This window comes from Ochotona princeps, chromosome 1 (assembly GCF_030435755.1).
Source record: "Ochotona princeps isolate mOchPri1 chromosome 1, mOchPri1.hap1, whole genome shotgun sequence".
Lineage (NCBI taxonomy): Eukaryota > Metazoa > Chordata > Mammalia > Lagomorpha > Ochotonidae > Ochotona > Ochotona princeps.
The window spans coordinates 45,326,277-45,347,738 of record NC_080832.1 but is presented as its reverse complement, the minus strand read 5'-3'; the positions used below and the strand labels follow the sequence as shown (position 1 = coordinate 45,347,738).

The window sequence follows — 21,462 nt, the reverse complement described above, 5'->3', positions numbered from 1 at the left end:
ATTATATAATTTCCCCAAAAAATATCTTGGAAAGCTTAAAATAGCAGATTTCAAAAGCATAAACTAGATACCATACAGTGTTGTATGTTTCCCCAATCTGAGATAATAGACACATATTCAAAAGGACAACAAACCTACATTATTATAATTTCTTTAGCACAATAGAGGCCAGGAATTTTAAACCATACTCAGGCTAAGCCTCTGCCACTAAGAATCAGTTCCTAAATCTGGAACATCTTCTCACCTGGCACCAGGGTAGTGCCCACTGAGGGCACTGACCAGGGGCCTGGCCCCTTGGGAGAATGTGCTCTCACAGAAACTTTGTACTTCGTAGCACTCTGGAGTTCAGGTACATTGAGCAAGGTTTCACGTATGTTAGAGAAAACATGAGTGATTTCAGGCAGATCTTGGGTTGCTATTTTCACCTCGTAAGTCCAGTTCTGCCAGGCTGAAGGACCTATTTGGAAGAATTCAACAATATCACAGTTCAAAATGACAACAACAAAGCCAAGGCAAGAATCAGCAGCAACTTCATGGGAAAGTTGCCGGGTGGAAATCCCTGACATTCCATGAGCATGGTGCCCATTCCTGCCCTACTTCCAATCTTGCTGCTTTGAGACATCATTCCCAAACCCTGGGGTTTCCTTAGGCTCACCAGGATCCTAACAAAAAAATTTTTAATCCTGAATCTAGAATATAATTCTCAGTGTTTGTACAGTACCTTCCTCCAAACAGCCTAGCTAATATTTTCAAAACACTGTTCATTTTCAGCTATATTTCAGATATGCAACCAATAGGCAGAATTACCTTGCCTTAAAGTAAAAATATCAATGTTTGTAAATGTTTATTATCTAGAGATACAGAGAGTATCCAAATGTGAAACTAATGAATGTGAAACAAACATTTTGTTGCTTTAGGTCAGTAGCAATTTCTTGGTAATGAAAATGTAGCAACCTGCAGGCTCTCAAAACTGAATCCCAGTGTCAAGCCAATCCAGCCTTCCCACAGTCCTCCAAATAGGCCAGTCACAACCGTGGGGATGATGCACTTACTGGCTCCTATGGCGAGGGCAGGAGGCTTCCACTGAACCAGGGCCTGGGAAGAGCCAAACAACACTGAGAGCTCCTGAGGCCTGGATGGCAGAGGGTGTGTCTGGATGGATGAGCTGAAGATGACCAAGTTACCAAACCCAAATTCTTCTATGTGACTCAGGTCACATCCCACAATAAATTCATTAAAAGACATTGAGTCCTGTTGGTAAACAGCCTTGCCATCTGTGACAATGAAGTCATTGTTTTCACAAGTGAAGCTCTTCACGTCCGTAAAGGGGGCGTGAGGCAGAACAAGATGAGAAGCAGAGCCATCCAGAAATGTCGACATGAAGACTTGGGCAGTGCTGTTGAAGTAAATGATTCTCTTGGATTGTGGCTTTACTGCAAAGTCCTTTAAGGTACAACTCTCCACAATTCGTACAGCTGTCCCAAGCACAGTGTCCCAAGCAGATGGCAAGGGGAGATCCACTCTATAAATGCCATCATTCAAGAGATAGAAGATATACCTGGCATAGGAACAAAAGATGACTGATGTGATTCTGTGCAAAGGCAGATGAGTAACCTCCTGCGCTAATTGCTATCCTGTTGTGTAGTCAGAAACATCTTTGGAGTCTCTAAGTACAGGATTCCCAAGGAACAAAGGACACAGCCAATTAAGTTAGGAGTTGTTGTTATCTCATTTCAGAACCACCCAAACCACTTGGTCAGAAACCTCAGAACATGCACTAGAGTGGGACCTTGGGTTGATATTGAGTGGCAGTTCCCCATCCCTGGGTACTAGGACATTTGGGTGTCTGGGTGTGGCTTTCCCCTTTATCTCTTCCCTTCCCCAGAGACAAGAAGAAATAGAAAATTTGAAAACAGTCTCACCTACTTTTCCCTAACCCTCGATCCTTCCCATTCTGGTCAACCAAGTAATCATTACCAAAACTAAACTAAACTAAAATAAAATAAAATAAAATAAAATAAAATAAAATAAAATGTTGGTGCTGTCAGATTTTAACCTCACCTAGTCTCTTGATTATTTTAAGGGAATTTTTAAGGAATCATGGAATTCTAAGAACATCGTTTACAATTTTTAAAGGAAAGAATATAATGTGAAAATTACATAGCTATACCTCTTATTTGCTCTAAAACACTTTCTACAAAAACACACACTTTCTTTTTAAATGTCTTGTTAGAGTTACAAGCCAGTCTAGATTATCCTAAAATCTGCCAAGATCAGCAAAATTATACTTCAACACAACAAATGGCTAAATACTAAAATGAAATAGACACGAGACAGCTGAATGGTACCTTATAGCCATTTTAAGGTATATAGCAGCCGGTCCTGTGTACAAACTAAAATTGAGATGTCAATGAGCAAATCATAGGTTGTGGTTAAGAACTTGTTTTTTTGTTTTTTTTTTGTTTTTTGTTGTTTTTTTTTTTTTAACATACTGGTTACCCAAAACCATGTCAATTCCATAATGTTACAAATTGCTGTTGATGTTATATTGGGACTCTTAATTGACTGGGATGATATTCTACCAGCTCTAACTTTGGACCAGAAATGGTCTCCCCAAGAAACTGTTCAACCCATCTGGACAATAAGTAGCTGGACTCTATGCTTGGTATATGTTTGCAAGAAAAGAATCTTGATGGAATTTGAGCTGTAATACTGCATCAAGGTGGAGGAATCCACCAGGGGGGAGGGGCGTGGGGAGGGGGGGGATTCCCAGAACCTATGAAACTGTCACATAATGTATAATAATTAATAAAAAAAAAACTTATTTGAAAGGAAGCGTGACAGAGAATGCTAGAGATTTCCAATCTGCTGAGTCACATAAGGCTGATTCTATCCATGAAGAAAACAAAATATTTAAATGTTTAATTATGCAGCATAACTACTTTTACTTGCATTGGGCTACATTTTTAAAAAAATACAAATGAGTCAGGCAACAAGCCCACCATTTTACAAACCATGAAGAAATATTTCCCAAGTGAGCCAAGTAGAATCCAGCAATTAGGAGAAAAGAACCAATGATTGAATTTAAAATTAATAGCCAATTTGAAATCATACCTCATGGTAACTAGTAGGCAGGTGATCCTTTAGTAATGAAAAGCAAAACACACCAACAAAACATTTCATTAACAAGTCTATACATAGAACTTTAACACATAAAACCATAAAATTGTACATACTAATTTAGAATTTGTGATCCTTGTCCCAAGTGCCAAGAAAAATATGGTTTGGCTTGGTAAGTTCTGAAAATAGAATTTGAGGGAATTTCAGAGTAGAGAGAAGAAAAAATATTGAGAATAAAAAGTAATAATTCTTGCACTAAAGTGAGAAAGACTTTTTTTTTTTTACTGTTTTTTGATACAGTTTCGTTGGCACTTCACTCTCCCACAAGTTCCCTCCCCTCCTTTCTGATCTCTCCTCCAGTCTCTGAAGTGAGAAAAACTTTAATTCTGATCACCACTTTGGAAAGGAAAGGAGAGGTAAAGGAAGGTGAGGACAGCAGTCACATGAAAGGATTAGTACTGATGGGGGAGGGAAGAGAGCAGACTGTGTGAACAAGGGACCAGGAAAGGGGGAAAGGGTAAGGATTGTAACCAGCAGAAACCCCATGATGTAAAAATAACATCATAATGGAATATATTTGTAACACCAGGAAAATGAACCAGAACTCTTTGAAAACACTGCGTACAAATTGTTGCTAAAAGTTACATGCTAATTTTTACAAAAACTCTCCCACCATGGAATAGAGAGATGGTTAGAAGATGAGTTCTTTTTTTGCTGGTTGATTTTTGCTGTATTTTTTTTCTCTTTTTTTATTGATATTATTTTCCATGATACAATAGAAGATGGGTTCTAGGACAAGAAGTACAATACTGTTTTCATCACAAAATAGCTGTGTGATTTTGAACAATTATCAACTCTGCCTTTCCCTTATCTCTGGAACTGAGATAATAAAAAATATATTCCTAACAGGGTTTAACAATAAAATGAATTATAAGAAGCAATACACATTATAAATATTAGTTATCATTATTTCTACTCATATTTTACAACTTAAGCATGAATAAACTTTTCTATAATGGATTTAAAAAGCACTGAAGACAACTTACTTACATTGATTGATTTATTGGGGAAATTTATTATCCTCAGATTAAGTCATTTTCTGTAAATACCCAAAACAAGGGTACATTTCTTAGGCTCTTACGCCTTTACAAATGAAGAAAACAAAATCTAGAGAATCTATGGGACTTGCCTTATATCATAGAATATTCTTTAAAGAAAAATTCTATAATGCTGCTATGCATTCAAATCTAAGACACCAAAATAAATCTCTGAAAATTTTTGAATGAATATGAATAGAACGATCTAATATTAAATCAATAATGAGCAAGAAGGCCAAGTTATGGAAAACAGAATGTCATGGGTTATGTTTTTTTCATTCAAAACAAAAACAATCTTATTCCTAAGTGAAAGAAAAAAGTTTATCTTTCAAACACTGGCTGTACTTACAGGCTATGACACAGCACTCTACCTACTGCACTAACAAAGCTCCTTATGACCCTATTAGCTTTTATTCAGTTCTTATTTGGTCATCTTTAAGAAATGACCTCAGAATAACTTTCTAATTTTTACCTTCACACACAGATACATCTGTAGTTTACATAAATGCACAGTGAATACCTCATTTCATCCTCAAAAACAGCACTGAATAAATACTATGATCTTCTGTATGTGGATAAGCCAATGATAGCAGACATGACGTCACTTGCTCTATGTCCTACTGCAATGAAGCCTCACACTGAGCTAAAATAAGCCCATTTCATTTGCAACAAAGAAAATTAAGTTACCTGTAATTGAAATTTTTGAATTGTTACTAGTCATCAATTCTTCTTGCCTAAGGTGAATGCTTTCCCAGTAAACCGGACTCCTAATGAATGTTAAGAACCCAACCACAGAGATGATTCAGAACTCAATCACCCAGCAAAAGGAAAGGGTTCAAGGAACAGATTTCTCATGGCATGTGCTGAGGTACACAAAGGCACAGAGACCCACCACTCTAAAGAGACAAATCCAGCACTGAAATCTCTGAGTCCCAAAGATAACATCTTTCCCTCAGACCCACATTCTACTGTGAAGAAGTGAGAGAAAAATTACTAGTGGTAAAGTTTGAGAGAAACTTCCTCCTGTCTCTAAAAAATTGGAACTTGCCTGGATTTAACTAGATTTACCTGAAATAAAATACACATATTGGCTCATCCGCTACTACGATGTCTCATTAGCAAGCAAGCAAGTTTCTACATTTTTGCCAAAGGAAGGGAAATCAAATTTACAAGCTAACACTTACCCATTGTACGAATCAACCACAATTTTTTGAGGTACATTATTAGTGGGAAGAGGATTTTCCTTAATGCTTGAACAATTCTCTAAATCACAGACACATATCTAGAGAATAAAAAATACATAAGTGGGTTAATGTTTTTCTGTCTTGTTTGGTTAGCATGTATTTCCTGAGCATATATTCTATGTTTAGAATTATGTTGGTCATAGAAAATTTTTCAAAACAAATAAAGAACCCTTAAAGGGAGATTTATATCCTATCATCACAGTCGTATTCATATTGGCATCAATGAAATACACAAGTGCTTACCTTCCTGAATTTTGAATGCACACAACTATTTTTAATATTTAAGCTATATTCAAGCTTCTGGACTTCTAGCTAAAGAAATGGCCTTTGGTTACTGTGATAAGCTTGAGCCTTCTGAAAAGGTAGAACTTGAAACACAGCCAGGCTGTGTCTTCTCAAACATTCCAAATCTTTTAAATTCTCAGAAACCCACTAAAGTTACCCCAAGGGATCATTAATAGAAAATGTTCACAGCTGACTTTGATCAGGATGGGCACTCTTACCAAAAGATACCACAAGTACCACCCCTACTTACAGAAGATGAATTATTGATAGTATGCATTAATGACATTGAAAAAAATTACAATAAGCTAAAAGGTGACTTAAGAGTAGGTAGGACTGGCAATTGGTAAAAAGTAGACCATTCTGCAGAGCCAGACAGGAAACGGTCAGCTTGTACTCATATACACCTTACTAGGTAGGACACGAAGATAAGTTACTCCTCACTAAGGTATTAAAGATTTCTCTGCACACCCCTCCTAAAACTGTTCTGTGGCTCAATTGTTAACCTATGCCTTGTTAGAGTTATAAGCCGGTTTGGACTATCCTAAAATTCGTCAAGTTCAGTAAAATTATGCTTCAATATTATAAACTGCTAAATACAAAAAATGAAAATAGACACAAGACAGCTGAATAATACCCTATAACCATTTTAAGGTGTACAGCAGCTGGTTGTGTATAAATTAAAATTGAAATGTCAATGAAGTAGTCACAGGATGTGACTACTAACATACTGGTCACTCAATACCATGTCAATTAACTCCATAATGTTGTAAATTGTTTTTGATGTTATGTTGTGACTTTTCATTGGATGGATGATATTCTGCCAGCTCTACTTTCAGACTAGGGATGATCTCCCCAAGAAACTGTTGAGTTTATCTGGACAATAAGATGCTGGACTCTATGTATGGTACATGCTGGCAATCAAGGAATCAAGACTGTATTTGAATTGTAATACTGACCATGGGGGGAGGGGACGGAGAGGGGTTGGGGGAATCCTAGAGCCTATGAAACTGTGTCATAAAATTTAATTAAATTTTTAAAAAAGGAAAAAAAAGAGGAAGTTAAAACGTGCTACAAACCTACCAAAGATTTAAAAAAAGCTAGACCATTCTGTAGACTAGAATAATTTATTGCTGATTAGGTATATGATGCATAATAAGTGTCCAATGGAAATTCTTAATGAGATAAGTTCATGTTTACTTATAGGTATACCAATATGTACATATCAGTATCAATATCAAATGATCCACTTTCATTTCTTAGACTAACCCGCTCCTCCATAATGAAATACATTCTCTGATAAAGCCAATCTACGGAGATAGAAGAAATCCGTCCTGAACCTCTATAAAAAATTCTCAGATCAGACACATCAGACATGTTGGCAGCCTCCTTCACCCATATGAGCATTCCTTCAGAGAAATAAACAGCATGCTGTGGGACATTAACTGATATTCCTAGAAGAGTTAAACGAACACATGAATATTATTGCATAACAACCATGATGAAACCTTACATCAAAGAATTTCTTTAATGTTTAATATAACAGAATTCCTTTTATTTTAGAAGAAAATATTCTAAATTATTCTACTATATTAGAGTTTTAAAAGACTATAGCCCCGACGTACCACAATTCAAAATTCAAAATGAAAATATGTTTAAAAAAAAGATTATAGCCCAGAAACATTACAAAACATTCTTCTAACTGGAAGTTTGAAACTTTTGCTTTCACATTAAGAAAACTTTTCTATTATACGGACCTGTAATATTATGGTGTATAGCATTTGATCTAAGGCAATGTGCTTCATCTACTAAATGTTTTAAAGATCTCTTTCTTAGAGAAATTTTTCTGGATAAAAAGAGCCACTGTTCTTCTTCTTGGACTGTAAAAAAATAAGAAAAAAAGAAAAATAACTTGTAACCAGACAGACCAACTACATGTATGTTAAAACAAAGAAAGATGAAGGCTGTGCTTCAGAGCAAGGGAACTAGTACATGCCAGAAATTTGGCCAGATTTGCTCTTCAGGGTCCTGGAATACTTCTCCTGTCATATATTCCACATTATTTCTTGATAGGTATAGGAAGTACAGTGGCAACCATATCAGACTTACATGTATAAATCCCTAAATGCCCCCACAGTAACACCAGTTCAGATATCAACAGTGTTGCCACACAGAAACTCAGGTCATCCTTCTTAACCAGAAGAATTTTCTTGGTGGAGGTGATCCACCCCAGCCCAAAGTGGGTCATTACATAACACACATATGCACACTCACACACATAATTATAAGCTGAAATTGCTTGTTACATTTTCTTCAGCATTATCTCTCTTGCGGTTGGAGAAAAGTTACTTGAGGAATAAAATACAAGGGTCTCATCTCTGTTTCATTTTCTGTTCAGCTGGGAACTGATGCATGGTGCATGGATAATATTTTCAGGACAATTAATGAATATTATGTAATAATCACAGTAACAACATCCTTAACTCTTCTATATTTAATTTGCCCTTTAGCCATACTTATTAAAAAGCCAACATGCCTCTTCCTTCCTAGAGTGTAACAACAGCCAAAAAACTAGACTGATGGTAGATGACATTTAATAGCCACTGGCAAGAGCATATGCAGGCTAGAATAAATGGTGTTCAAGCCAACAAATTGGGTTCTGATAAAAAATAGAAAATAGAGTCCAATAATTTGGAGTATGTGTGTTATTCAAAGCTCTTTAGTGATTCCTCCTAAAAATTTCCGGTGCTTCTTAGAAAACATTTCTATTTGTTTTTGTTTACATGGGCATCATACAGTAATAATACTCAAGGAAACTGTTCAAATATTAAACCAAAAAGGTTGCTTGAGCAATAATGATGAGATAATTTGGAGAATAAAATATTCAAAATAGAATAATGTGTATTATTAAGACCAGATATATTTAATATGTTTAAGGGGACTGACAAAAAGAAATTTGGTGTGAATTAAACAACAGCACACAATGCAAAGTGGTATATAATATGTTTCACAATTACTTCAGTGTTTAATGTGAGCCACAATTGTTAGTGACTTCAGCTGAAGACAAGGATTTGTTTGGGACCACTTGTTTAAGTCTTTATTTCAATTCATTTTCAAATTCCTAAATTCCAGTGTGAAAACTTTCTAATCACTCATTTCTATTTTTTCAAATGCTAAAATTTACCAAGACTTGAAAACTTACCAAGTACTCCAAAGACACCATTCATTTGGGCAGAAGGGATAGGAGGATAAGGTCTACCTGATGCCCAGGATCTCTGAGTTTGAACTCATTCTTGTCATTCCCCCTTTCCCATGTTACACAAGGAGCAACCTAGGTTCATACCTGCTGGGGAAGAAGTGGTAACAGTAGATTTTGCTTCTGGCCCCTCACCAACTTCATTTACTGCTGCAACAGAAAACCTATTCCAAAAACAATTTGGAGAAATGTATTTCATATGGCATGGTGCGAACATGAGACAAAAATAGAAGGGGCAATAGCAATTCTATTTAAAGAACAATGTGGCAATGCTTGTATTCAGTTACTTGGTCCCACTGCTCAGCACTAAAATGACCATCAATCACATCCTTGTTTGCATTCCCCATAGAACAGTTCAGGTCACTGAGGTCAAAAACTCAACTCTGGTATCTTCATGACCTCCATTCCTCCCCCAATTTAAACAGGTCTTAGTAAACATGAGAAAAACTAACAATAATAAAACAACCCAAGTAGTGATTAATAAAAAATACCATAATGGAACTTCCATTCTTATTTCTTTCATGTTAGGTTACATAAAGAATAACATTCTTGATGTTTATGATGTCTTCATTAGTCCATAATAGATTTACTTGTGGATATTTTGGCTTAGGATGATGTAATCTAATAAGCACATAAGCTTGGGGAATACCACAACAACTTCAACCCAGCATCATGGAATCAGTGGTACTTCTCAAGATGATGTGAACAACTTTTAACTCACATGACTGTAAGCATGCTGAATATATGTCTCTTTACACCATTATGTCTCACCTGTAGGTGGTATTTGGTAGAGTAGAATAAAACTGGAAACTGGTTCTCTGTGTTCCAGAATCTAATTTTTGGTTTTTATTGATAAGTCTTAAGTTATAACCCAAAATAGGTCCACCTGGGAATTGAGGTGGAACCCAGCTGACTTCCACAGTGTTGGGGCTTGAACTCTCAATATTCGTAATAACAGGGGCAGTTTCAGGAACTGGAAAAAAGAATGAGCACACAGTAAACAGAAAAACATTCAGAGTTTGGACTTCCTAAAAATAGATTAAGAAATCACTTTTTTTTAAAAAAGTTAACAAATGTTTGATTTGGTCTTCTGTTGTTATTTACTGGGATGTTCTTCACATTTACCTTTGATCAACAGAAGACCAAATCAAACAATGAACAACCGATTGTTAAAATGACAGGACCAATTTACTACCTATTCATAATAACCCTGAATGTAAATGACTCAAATTCATCAATAAGACATCATGGATTAGTAAACTGGATGAAAAACAAAACCCATCTATCTGTTGCCTACAGGTGACACATCTCACCAGCAAATATCAGCAGAAACTCTATCTCATGGATTTTGATGTTTTCCTTTTATTTTCATTTCTTCAAAACATTTTTTCTCATATTAAATTCTTCACTGACTCAGGTCAATCAGCAGCATCATTTTCTTCAAGAAAGTTCTTATTTTGTTTTTCATTTGCTCGTTAACACATTACTCATTCAGTGGCAGGTTATTTAACTTCATGACATCATAAATTTTTATTTTTCTTCCTGTTGTTGATTTTGTTTTGTGGCTTTTCGTTTAAGGGTATGTGCAGTAACTGTGTAATAGAGACTCTCATATTCAAATGTGAGGATACAATCCAGTATGCTTCTCTACTTTCAGATTAAAGATAGACTCCAAATGAAACTGTTAAATTTATCTTGATAATAGGATGCTGGTATCCGTGCCCTCAAACATGGACTTACAACTGCTTATGAAGAATTGTACTGTCGTAATAATATAGGAGAAATCTGTGAAGAGGGGAGTAGAAGGGGAAGATCTTGGAAGGGAGTCAGGGAAATCCCAAAGCCTATGGAACTGTATCACAAAGCAACAATAATAATAAATGGAAAAAATGTTTTTGATTAAAGTTTAAAAAGTTAATAAATGAAATATCTTTATTAATATTCAAAATATGTGATAGGTGATAATATGTCTATGAATTGAAAATTTTTATCCCTACAATATGTGTTTTGTTATATTTTTTAAAACTATAACATCTGTTATAATACATATATTACATTTGTTATATATTTTTCAGACAACGTTTTCAAGCTTTTTCCTTGATTTTGATTTATGAAATAAAGTTGTCAAGGAACACAAATAGGATTTATTTTTTTAAATTGTCTCAAATCTCTATAGACCTAAATGAGTAAAATGTGGGATAGAACCAGACCAAGAAGAAGAGACTAGAAACAAAACTGCAGTCAATCAATAACAAGAATTGTAAAAACAGGTGCTGAGATCTTTTCACTCTGTAGAGAACACTAGCCTGACAGTTCTACCTGAACTGTAGACATACTGGCAAACGACAGTCTGCTTCGCATTGAAGACGTCAGCTCTGACCACCCAGACGATAACCTCTCTATCCCTGTTCTCAAGGACCCAAGGCAATTCAAGTTGCCCAAGAATGGATGAAATAAGCATGCATTGAATGACTCCAGAAGTTATACAAGGAGGGGAGAACAAGAAGGAAAACAAGCAATCTAATCATCTATTTTTCATGTGTTTCTCTGCCTGCATTTCTTACTTTTCGGCTTTCTGGCTCAATACCAATTATTTGGGGGTAAGCACTGTGGCAAGGCCAGTTAAGCCACCACTCAACGCCAGCATCTCAAATCAGATCCTATCCAAATTGCTGCCAATGTGCCTGAAAAGGTAGTAGAAGATGATCAAGTACTTGGGTATCTACCACCCATATGGGAGATGCTATTAGAGCTCCTGGGTTCATCCTGGCCCAACTCCAGCTGTTGCAGTCATTGGGGAATGAATTAATTTATGAAGGAATCTCTCTCACTTCCTTCCTCTTGCCCTTCTTTCCTTTCCCTCCCTCTTTTAGTTCCTCCCATCCTGTTTCTATGCCTTTCATACATAAATAAGTCTTAAACAAGATAAAATTTATATTTCTTTATTTTTCATTTTTAAAGAAATACATACTTGGCAATGGGTGGGGAAAGAGCCACCAGTCACCCTTCTGACAAGAAACTAGACGGCCCATTGTGAATGAGTTCCTCTTTCTACCCTTCAATTCATTTGTCCCCCTCTCTGAGATGGTGCATAAAATACCACTTCCAGAATCAAGATGGCAGAATAGGGTAAAGATACATTTAGACAGAGAAACATTAGCCAGTGTGAGGCAGAGAGGACACATTCCAGGGAACAGAAGAGGACAGAATAATGACAGAGGAGCACCTGGAGACTGACAAACATGGGAAAGCAGCAGACACAACAGTGTAGTGTAGCAGTGACTGATACCCCAGCAGCATTCAGCAAGCAGTGATCTGAGCTGCACCAGCTGGAACTCCACCGGCAAAAAGGTAGGAAGGGGAGTTCACCAGGCACTCGGAAGGTGAAACCAAAGAACTCGCCATCCTGCTGGTTTGTTTAATTTGATGAGGAGCAGAGACAGAGCAGCAGATCCCAAACAGGCAGTGCGGGGACAGAGTGGATTTCAGAGCCCATTAGCCCTCTAGAGCCAAATCAGACACCATTTTGTGTAGGGACGCAAAGCCTATGAGACAGGACTGTGCATGCACTGAGCTGGGAGTAATTTCTAGCTCAGTGAGCTGCAAAAACATGGCTTCTTACATATTCCACCCAAAATAAGTCTGGGTAGCACCCAGACCTGACGTACAGCAGATCAAGAACTCTAGCGGTGGCACATCAGGCACCGTTACAGGTACAGTGTGGCAAAGGCTTTGAGACTGCAGAGACAATAGTGAACTGCGCATGTTCTGAGCTGGGATGGAACTCACTGAGCTCAGCACACTGCACTGGTCCCACAGGGAAAATAATACTGACTGTGTGGCATCTTACAGGTCAAAATAGGTCTGTGTAGCTCTCAAACCTAATGACCAACAGCTTCCGGCAAGGTCGGAACCACCAACAACATAGCTATGTAGGACACCTGGTGTCTCCCTAATCCTGGGACTTGCTCCAACTCAAAATGGGAGAAAGGTTGTACAGACAACGGTGCAGCCTCAGCATGGTATCACAGGAGGTGGAGACTGGTGAACCAGGAGCTGGGGCTACAGAGACTGTGGTGGATGTGTAACATAAGAACCTAGACCTGGAACTCGCTGGAGGAATTGGCACAAGTGACTGCAAACAAAGAACCATATACCAACCACAATAAGCAAAATTGAATTGCAGACCTGTGGGTGACACAGCTAAGAAACCTGCCCTAAGGAGAAGAATCTGCTAACCAGAATTACAATGACCAAGAGCAAAAACAAGAGACAGAAGCACAATGAATATTACTGAAGACTCCCCTGCAAAGAAGCAAAATCCTTTGCCAACCTCATTAACTAAGGAATACACTGAGAAAATGGGGCATACGGATTTCAAAAAACTCACTGTCTCTTACCACACCCTTAATTTTCCCTTAGGGAAGAATGAGCACCTGTTCCCTTCAGCAGATACTGTGCCATGATTCACTGCTTATCAGAGGTAATAATTCAGAGGACTTGAAAGAAGCAATTTAGTTGCCAAATCCTTCCCTCTCTAACAAAACCACTAAGAGGCAGCAGGGTCTGTTCTGTAAACTTATGCTGAAATTTAAAGTCTAAGCTGGAGAGCAAGGAATCGGCAATTCCATGCCGTTTTTCTCATGCTAAGCTCCATCATGCATCTGTAGAAGAATGACAATATTGACATGCCCATTTGCTCATCCTTTTGGGTCATCTTTCACTGGTTCAGAATGCAGACAGAAAGAAGGTGATAACGGTTGGGTTCTCTCACAACTCCCTGCTCCCGTCCCCCCCCCCCACCAAAAAAGTACTCTTCTTTAATTATCTGTCAATCTCTCCCAGCTGTAAGCCCCATGATTGTTACGACTTCATCATCTTTGGTATGTAGAACATGATCAGTAGACAGCAAATGCTGAAAGAATACTTGTTGAATAAGAAAAAAAAGAAAGAATGAACCTGATCTTTCCTGAAATAGTATTAAAAATATAACACAAAAATTACCAACTTCCAGAAAAAAAAAAAGGTGAATCTTTTTTACTAATTTCATTGTTAGGCAAACAAGATTGCATAACCTAGCTGGAAAATAATTTCCACAAATAAATACAAACTCCAGCACTCCTTACATCCCTTACATCCTTGGAACACTGTCTGTCCCCCACCCCACATCCCACAGTTGCTTTTCCTTACAGGAAAGATCCATTTAACAGGGCAGGTGAATCTCATTAGATCATGTGACTCACCCTCTGTAACCCCTGCAGTGATTCACTTGGAGGAAAAGTTAGAGTTCTCCCGAGGGACTCTGAGGTTGCCTATGTGACTGCCACCACTTCCTGGACCTTAGCTTTTACACTTCTAACTACTTCATTGTGCTCCAGCCACACTGGTCTCTTCACTGTTCATGGAGCATTCCAGGGATGGTGTTGCCTTAGGAAATCTGCCCGGAATGATGTATCTCAGACATTTGGCCACCTCGTCACATCCTTGAAATCTTTGTCCAAAATTCACCCAAGCAGCACCTGCTTTCCTCTCCACTCTCATTTCCAATCTCCTTCAGAACAGACCTCCCACTGTTACACTTACAATACACTGCCCTTACCTATTTACATTTATTGTGTGATCTCTTTCTCTCCCACCAATGCATGAGCTTCGGAAGGGTAGGGATCATCATCTGTTTTGAGCACAGAGGTTCTGGAAGCACCATAATGCCAGTTGGCATATAAAAGCACTACGTTATTGAATGGCCCAATTGCTAAATACATGGATTTATTAAATTGTTAAGAGCAAAAAAATCCAAGCTTTGGAATTAAGTCATCAATTTCTAAACAATATTTGCTGGCCATACCTCCATAAGGATGGGTCCTATAGGCAGGACTGGGTGGAGAATAAAGCTGCAGCTGGGCTGTGAAGATCCAGACCACTCGGAAAACATATTCAGTGAAGGGATGCAGGGATTCAACCACATACGAGAGCTTGGACACAGCCTAGATCCATAAGAATCAATAATGAGCTTTAGCAGCATTACGGCCACACACTGACTCAAGAGCACAGATTAACTTGTGTAAGATGGGTGGTATTTTTGGTATTGGACTGTCCAGGGCATGCCAGGCCTAATGAAAATGAGGCTTGAGCTTAGAGCTGAACTGCAGATGTCGGTCTACATTCCCATGGAAATGCTCTCCTCTAAAATAACAAAATTATGGTCCCAATTATTTGGTACATAGTATTTAATGAAATTTTTATGCAAATATGCTTGGCATCTTGGGATTAATTCATTTCTTTTGTGAACTTGCTTATTCTTTCCTAAAAAGGATAACCCTGATAATCACCTACAGGCAGCCATTCTGAATTGTGAGACTGTTTCTCCTGTAAACAATGCTTGTTGGAATCACATTAGATGACTAGGTATATGAAGCTAAGCTGAATGAATTACAAATTTGTCCAGTATTACATTTTCCTCAAAGAAGCAAGAGGACATTAACACGTTGCAGAGCAGCAGAGATTAAATTTCATGTCATGCTATAATGCTATACCCATCTTATAATTGAATTTTTTTCTAAAATGCAGTTATGTCGATAAATCGTTCCCCACTATCCATGGGGAATACACTCCAGGACTGAGTGAATTCCTGATTCATCAGATAATATTAAAATCTCTGCATAACACTGCAGTACTGCAGTACCATGATCATCAGTCTGACACTTGAGAGGGCTATTAGATGGTTAATGGGCAGATAGTATACACAGCATGCATATGTGGACAAAAATAATTGTGGCCTTAGTGGGACAGAGTAGGATAAAATTTTACCATGCTACTCATAATAGTGTGCGATTTAAAACAACTTTTCTGGAAATTTACATTTAACACTTTTGAATAATTTTTGACTATAGGTAACTAAACCCATGGCAAATAAAACAGAAACTAATTCTGAACTATTGTAAGAATGTTACACTATATATTCTACCATATTACACATAGTATATATTATGTCATATATTATCTTGTAATTATATATGGAATTTGGTACTTCTAACAATTGATGGGAGTAAACTCACTGTTTAGGCTAAAAAGGTAACACTGGAGCTTTATTGGTTCATAGTGGGCTAAGCCATGGCTTATAATGCCAGAATCCCATGTCAGAGTACCACCTATTATTCTATTTCTGATGTTTCTCCCTGTCAGTATACTTGGGAAAGGAGCAGATAATGGCCCAACTACTTGACTCCTGTCACCCATGTGGGAGACCAGGATGGAGTTTCTGTCTGCTGGCTTCAGCCTAGCCCAGCCCCTACCATTGCAGCCATTTGGGGAATGAACCAGCAGGTGGAAGCTCTCACTCTAACTATGCCTCCTTCCCTTTCACTGTCACTGCATCAAGTGAATAAACTGGTTTTTGTATAAGGCATCTCTGCATACCTCTGTGTAAGTCCAGCTTCCTGGAAGTTGTGCATATTTCCACTGAACAATGTATTTTACTCCAGAGATGTTGGCAGATACCCATCGTAATGTCACACTGTGATTTCCAATGGAAGAAGCAAAGGGTGCAGTGGGGAGGTCTGCATTTTCTGGGGAGAAAAGAAGAATTCACTTACTACACATTTCTGTCCTTCCTTCAAAACAGAAGGGTATATAGCCAATGTATTATGAGCTTCTGGAATTCCCTTGCTACAGCTGAACCACCTGAACAATCAATGATTCACATATTAAATTGGTTTACATTTAAAAATCTGTCAGTCGGTGTGATAGTTACTTCCCATTGAATTCATCAGTATCATTGAAGATAGTCTCTTTTATTTCTATAAAGGTAGTGCTCAGAGGCTGTGCAGTATTCTGAGGATCTCACTTCATTATAGGTGAACAGAGTAGGTGCTAACAACACGTACAATGCAATCATCCATTTCTTTAGACAGGTGCCCCAAGACATTTTTGAAATTTTACACTCTAATTCTGATGTTACTGCATATCTTGCTAACAAATTATTTTTATATGTGTGAAATAATTACCTTTACCCCCAAGAACTCTATATTCCTTTATTATGTATTAAAAACATTCCATGACTCCTATACATTGATGATACTAAAATTTGAGATGTGCATTTATTAGGTGGCATGACCATTGTAACAGGAGCTAGATTTGTGAAGAGTCTATACCACTGGTATGAAATTATTTTACTTTATTGCTCCATTTGTTCAGAATTATGATGAATTTAACATGTAGGCTTTCCCTTACAGAAAATTGTCATTCTGATTGAAAACGCATGGGAAAATTGGTCAGAAACTGAAAATAGTTGAGCACAAACTTTCAGAATTTCATTCTTTCCGGTTAAAAGAAAATTGACACAATTTTAATTGCTACAGACAGTCATGGACTAATTACAGTCTGCACTTGGAAAAAATCTGGAAAAAAAAATGAAATCATTCTCTTTTGAGCACCTGCTCCACAGACAGCCTTAGCAAAACCATTCTCTACTAATTATTCTATTTATGGTTCTTTTTTTCTGCTATAACTTATAAGCGAAGCAAGCTCTACGTCCCCCACCCCCATCCCTGCTCTTTAGGGTGTAAGTCCTTCATTACCAGGCACAGCACGTGCAGTGAACACCTTGGAAAGGAGTGCCATAGTGAGCACGCCTGCAGAGTGAGGAAAGGTCTCCAGGAGATATCAGAAACTGAACACTGGGCAAAAATGACCAAAATCATATAAACACAAGTAAATGTGGATTTCACAGCTAACTACATTAAGAACCTGTGGTGATGCATATGGAAAAACAGGTAAGGCTGTTTTTCCATATTAAATGTAAAATATCAAGGCAACCACTGTGCCAGATGAGAAGGAGAGACTGGACTGCACAATAGTTTCAGTGCATGACAATTCTTTAAGAAAAGGCCCTTCAACCAGACAGCTGGTTTGGCATTCCAGTTATCTTCCATACTAGTTGTGCATGTAACCACATGTCAGTGTTTTAATTTGGGGCTTCATTTTTCTCATCTGAAAATAAAGTTAATAATAATATTCGTACACCTGAGAACAAATGAAGCTATTATCTGTAAACGAAAACAGTGGCAGACTCATAAAAGACCAATAAAAATAGATAGTTGCATTTTAATTATCCTTAGTTATCATCATGGCCCGCAGTGAGGAAAGGAGCATGGATAATATCTGGGATGAAATGGACCAAGGACCAGATATATTAAAACAGACAGGATCTGAGGGACATGGGCAAGATCTTTGATTATGACAAACAAAGACCCTGCCTAGTGATACAAATGCCATCATTTGAAATTGATACATCTCATTTGTTTGTCATACATGGACACTAATTCATAAGCAATGAGAAATTCAAATAAACCACTGATCACACATTCTAACAGAGTTGTATACTTAAGTTGGCAAACATAATTTTAACATATGAGAAAGGAATATAAATTACAGATTCTAGACTTTCTTGGTTTTCATGGCCTTAGCTTCACAGTAATTTTTCATGGCTTTCCAGACCAAAAGAATCACATCGTAGCTCTAGAATCATAATATAATAGGTGCATAGATCTTAACAGTTAATAATTATTTGAAACACAAAGACATAAATTGAAGCACAAAATCATACATTTATTTAATCCATTGTTGTAGATCATATGTCAACCACCCATGCATATCCAAATTACTTTAAATACTGCTTGGCTACCTGTGAAGTTATTGTAATGCCTGCAAAGCATTTCACTGTGCATACTGGAAATCACAAAATATAAATTTTATCCACCACTGACTTCTACAACAGAGAAGGAAAAAAGATAGTACCAGTACTTCACAGAAATATCAAGTGGATATGGTGGGGAGGAGGGACAGTGTCGGCTGTCCTTCTATTTTCTATCACCTCTGAATCAAGGATTGCAACGTATGAATGAGCCAAGTATATCACAGTCTAGAAAGAACTATTTCCTAAAAAGGGAAACCCTCAGAAATTCCAGAAAGATAGGTGTTAACATCCAGGCTATGATTTATTGAAGCATTGGCCATCCAGAGATCAATGAATAATTGACATGTTAGGACAAAGCCACATACACACATCCAAAGTATCATGAAAAAAGGCAGAAGGAGGTTATACACACTCAAGTTCCCTATGTACTCATAATTTAACAGCAAGAAGCATACCTTCTATGTATTTTTCATGTTCTAACAGATGTTTGGAGGAAATCACGTACAAAGTATGTGCTGCACTGAAAAAATCTTAGCTTAATAAAAAATGTATACTAAATACAATATTTTTGTGCTTTCTGCTCATTAAAGTAATGATGTTCACTGGTAATAAGTCTGCTTAGGATGCACAATGATTTCTCACAAAGACAGAAGTGATTGCATCTTCTGAACTTGAGAGCAGCCATGTTTGTACATTAGTTGTGCACAATATTTCTTCAGCTTTGCTCTAAAACAAGAATCTTACTGGGACAGGCATTTGGCACACAGTTGCAACCAGATGTTGTTGGAAATGTCCACATTGAGTATTAGAGTCTCTCAAAGTTCTTGCTCCACTTCCAAGTCTAGTTTTCTGCTAATGCACCTGTTGGGGGACAGCAGGTGATGGCCCATTTAGTTTGGACCCTGCCCTCCACATAGGACACTTACATGGAGTTCCTAGCTCTCAGCTTCACCTGAGCCCAGGTCCATATATTGCGGGTATTTGGGAAATGAACCAGCAAACAGAAAATGGACAGCTCCCTCTCTTTCATTCTTGTTCTCTGTGCATTTTGAGTACATTTAATTTAATTTTAAAAGCTTTTTTTTTCTGAGTCTATAATAATAACTTTGGGTAGTAGCCATGGACCCAGACCTTCTTGACCTATGCCGAAGATCATGAGGGCACAGCACACTGTGCTTCCAGGAAACCAACAAGGACTTGGCAAACAGTCTCTGCTTTGACCTGATGGCGGACAAGCGACCCGAGACTGGACATACATATCCTGTTTTCCTCTGCTTGGAAGGGCCCTACACCTTGCAGTCAGGGAACCAATTAGGGGCCGCTGTGGGCAAGTCAGGCTTACAGATATCTCTAGGCTGGAGGGATTGTATCTAAACTCATCTTGAAGTGGAGTGGTGGCTATGGGAGGATGGGGGAACCAATCAGGTTTCAGTTACTAATGCTCTGGGCTTCCTTTTACCAACCTATGTATAAGGTTCACCATTAGACTCAATAAACAGTTTGATTGGTTGACTCCTGGTCGTCTCCTTTCTCCGGGGGTCTTCCACAGGTCCTCTATCACCTCACCTAGGAATCTTCCAAGAGGACTGCAGAAAGCAATCTCAAATGATCTCCACATTTGAAAACACTGAATATTCAGCATAATATGCATATAACATGCATATATTCAATCCTACTGAAATGCAGAACTCTAGATATTTTAAGATGTTTCCTTATCCTTCAGTAGTTCAAGTCTCTAAAGTGGTGTAAAGTATCAAACAGTCAGCGGTGTGTTTGCTTACCTAGGACTTCCTCTTCATAAGCACCTTTGGCACTGCTGCAGCCGACCTCGCAAAACTCTCGCTGAGGAAAACAAGTGGCATGTGACAACAAGGAAGCCTTTGCACTTGTTTTACCAAGAAAATATCAACTACAATTTAGAAGCTGAATACCTGACTCACAAGTATATCTTGGGGATCAATTATCTCAACTGCACTTGTAATTAAGTTCCCACTTACTGGCTGAATTAAACCAGCACTTCCCAAACCCACTTTAACCAGGCCCTATAGCATACTGAAAAAAGCTTCCTGAAACAATGCATGGTTTTCCCCATTGCTCAGTGCTTTTATTGTCATATACGCACATATCATAAAATTCATACCTGGAATTCACTCAGTTCCATGAACTTCAATCTATTTACAAGGTTAGGAAACCATGATCATGATCTGATTTTTAGAACACTTTCATAATGGCAAAAATAAACCCTATACTTGGTTTTTTATATGTTTAATCCTATTCCATTCTATCCTATCTGATTTTATTCAAAGTGATTTTTAATTCATTGAATTGCTTTAATGACCTTCTCACAGACCATATCACACAGTTTGAAGACACACTGAGCTCAATGATGCAATTGTATGTTTGCATTCTTGTTTCAAAGGTCAAGGACCTAAATATCTATAATTATGTCATGGAAATGATGCTTGGGGCTGGAGGTGTATATGAAAGATTAAGCTTCTGTGCTTGATGCTGGCATCCAATGTAAGCAAAAGATCAAGTCCCAACTGCCCCATTGCTGACCCAGCTCCCTTCCTGTGCACTCAGGAAAGCAGCAGAAGATGGACTGAGTACTTGGGCCCCTTTCACCATGTGAGAGTCCAGACGGAGATCCAGATGCCTGCCTTCAGCCTACACTAGACCAGGTCATTGTAGCCATCTGAGGAGTGAACCAGCAGATGGAAGAGTCACTCTCTTTTTTCTCCCTCTCTCTCTTTCTTCTCTCTCTATAAC

The 21,462-nt window shown here is 37.9% G+C and overlaps 1 protein-coding gene across 5 annotated transcripts in view; it reads right to left on the bottom strand.

Annotated features, from left to right (window-relative positions):
- ROS1 (ROS proto-oncogene 1, receptor tyrosine kinase) overlaps positions 1-21,462 on the bottom strand; it is a 151,275-nt gene that overhangs the window by 84,056 nt on the left and 45,757 nt on the right. For all 5 annotated transcript variants that reach the window (XM_058655096.1, XM_058655122.1, XM_058655174.1 and 2 more), the window contains 10 exons: positions 20,475-20,535; positions 16,416-16,564; positions 14,845-14,983; positions 9,771-9,972; positions 9,087-9,163; positions 7,501-7,623; positions 7,013-7,197; positions 5,402-5,499; positions 1,053-1,558; positions 245-457 (listed from right to left, as the gene is read on the bottom strand). In XM_058655096.1, coding sequence (XP_058511079.1) covers positions 245-457; positions 1,053-1,558; positions 5,402-5,499; positions 7,013-7,197; positions 7,501-7,623; positions 9,087-9,163; positions 9,771-9,972; positions 14,845-14,983; positions 16,416-16,564; positions 20,475-20,535 — 1,753 coding nt within the window. The remainder of the gene's footprint in view (positions 1-244; positions 458-1,052; positions 1,559-5,401; positions 5,500-7,012; positions 7,198-7,500; positions 7,624-9,086; positions 9,164-9,770; positions 9,973-14,844; positions 14,984-16,415; positions 16,565-20,474; positions 20,536-21,462) is intronic.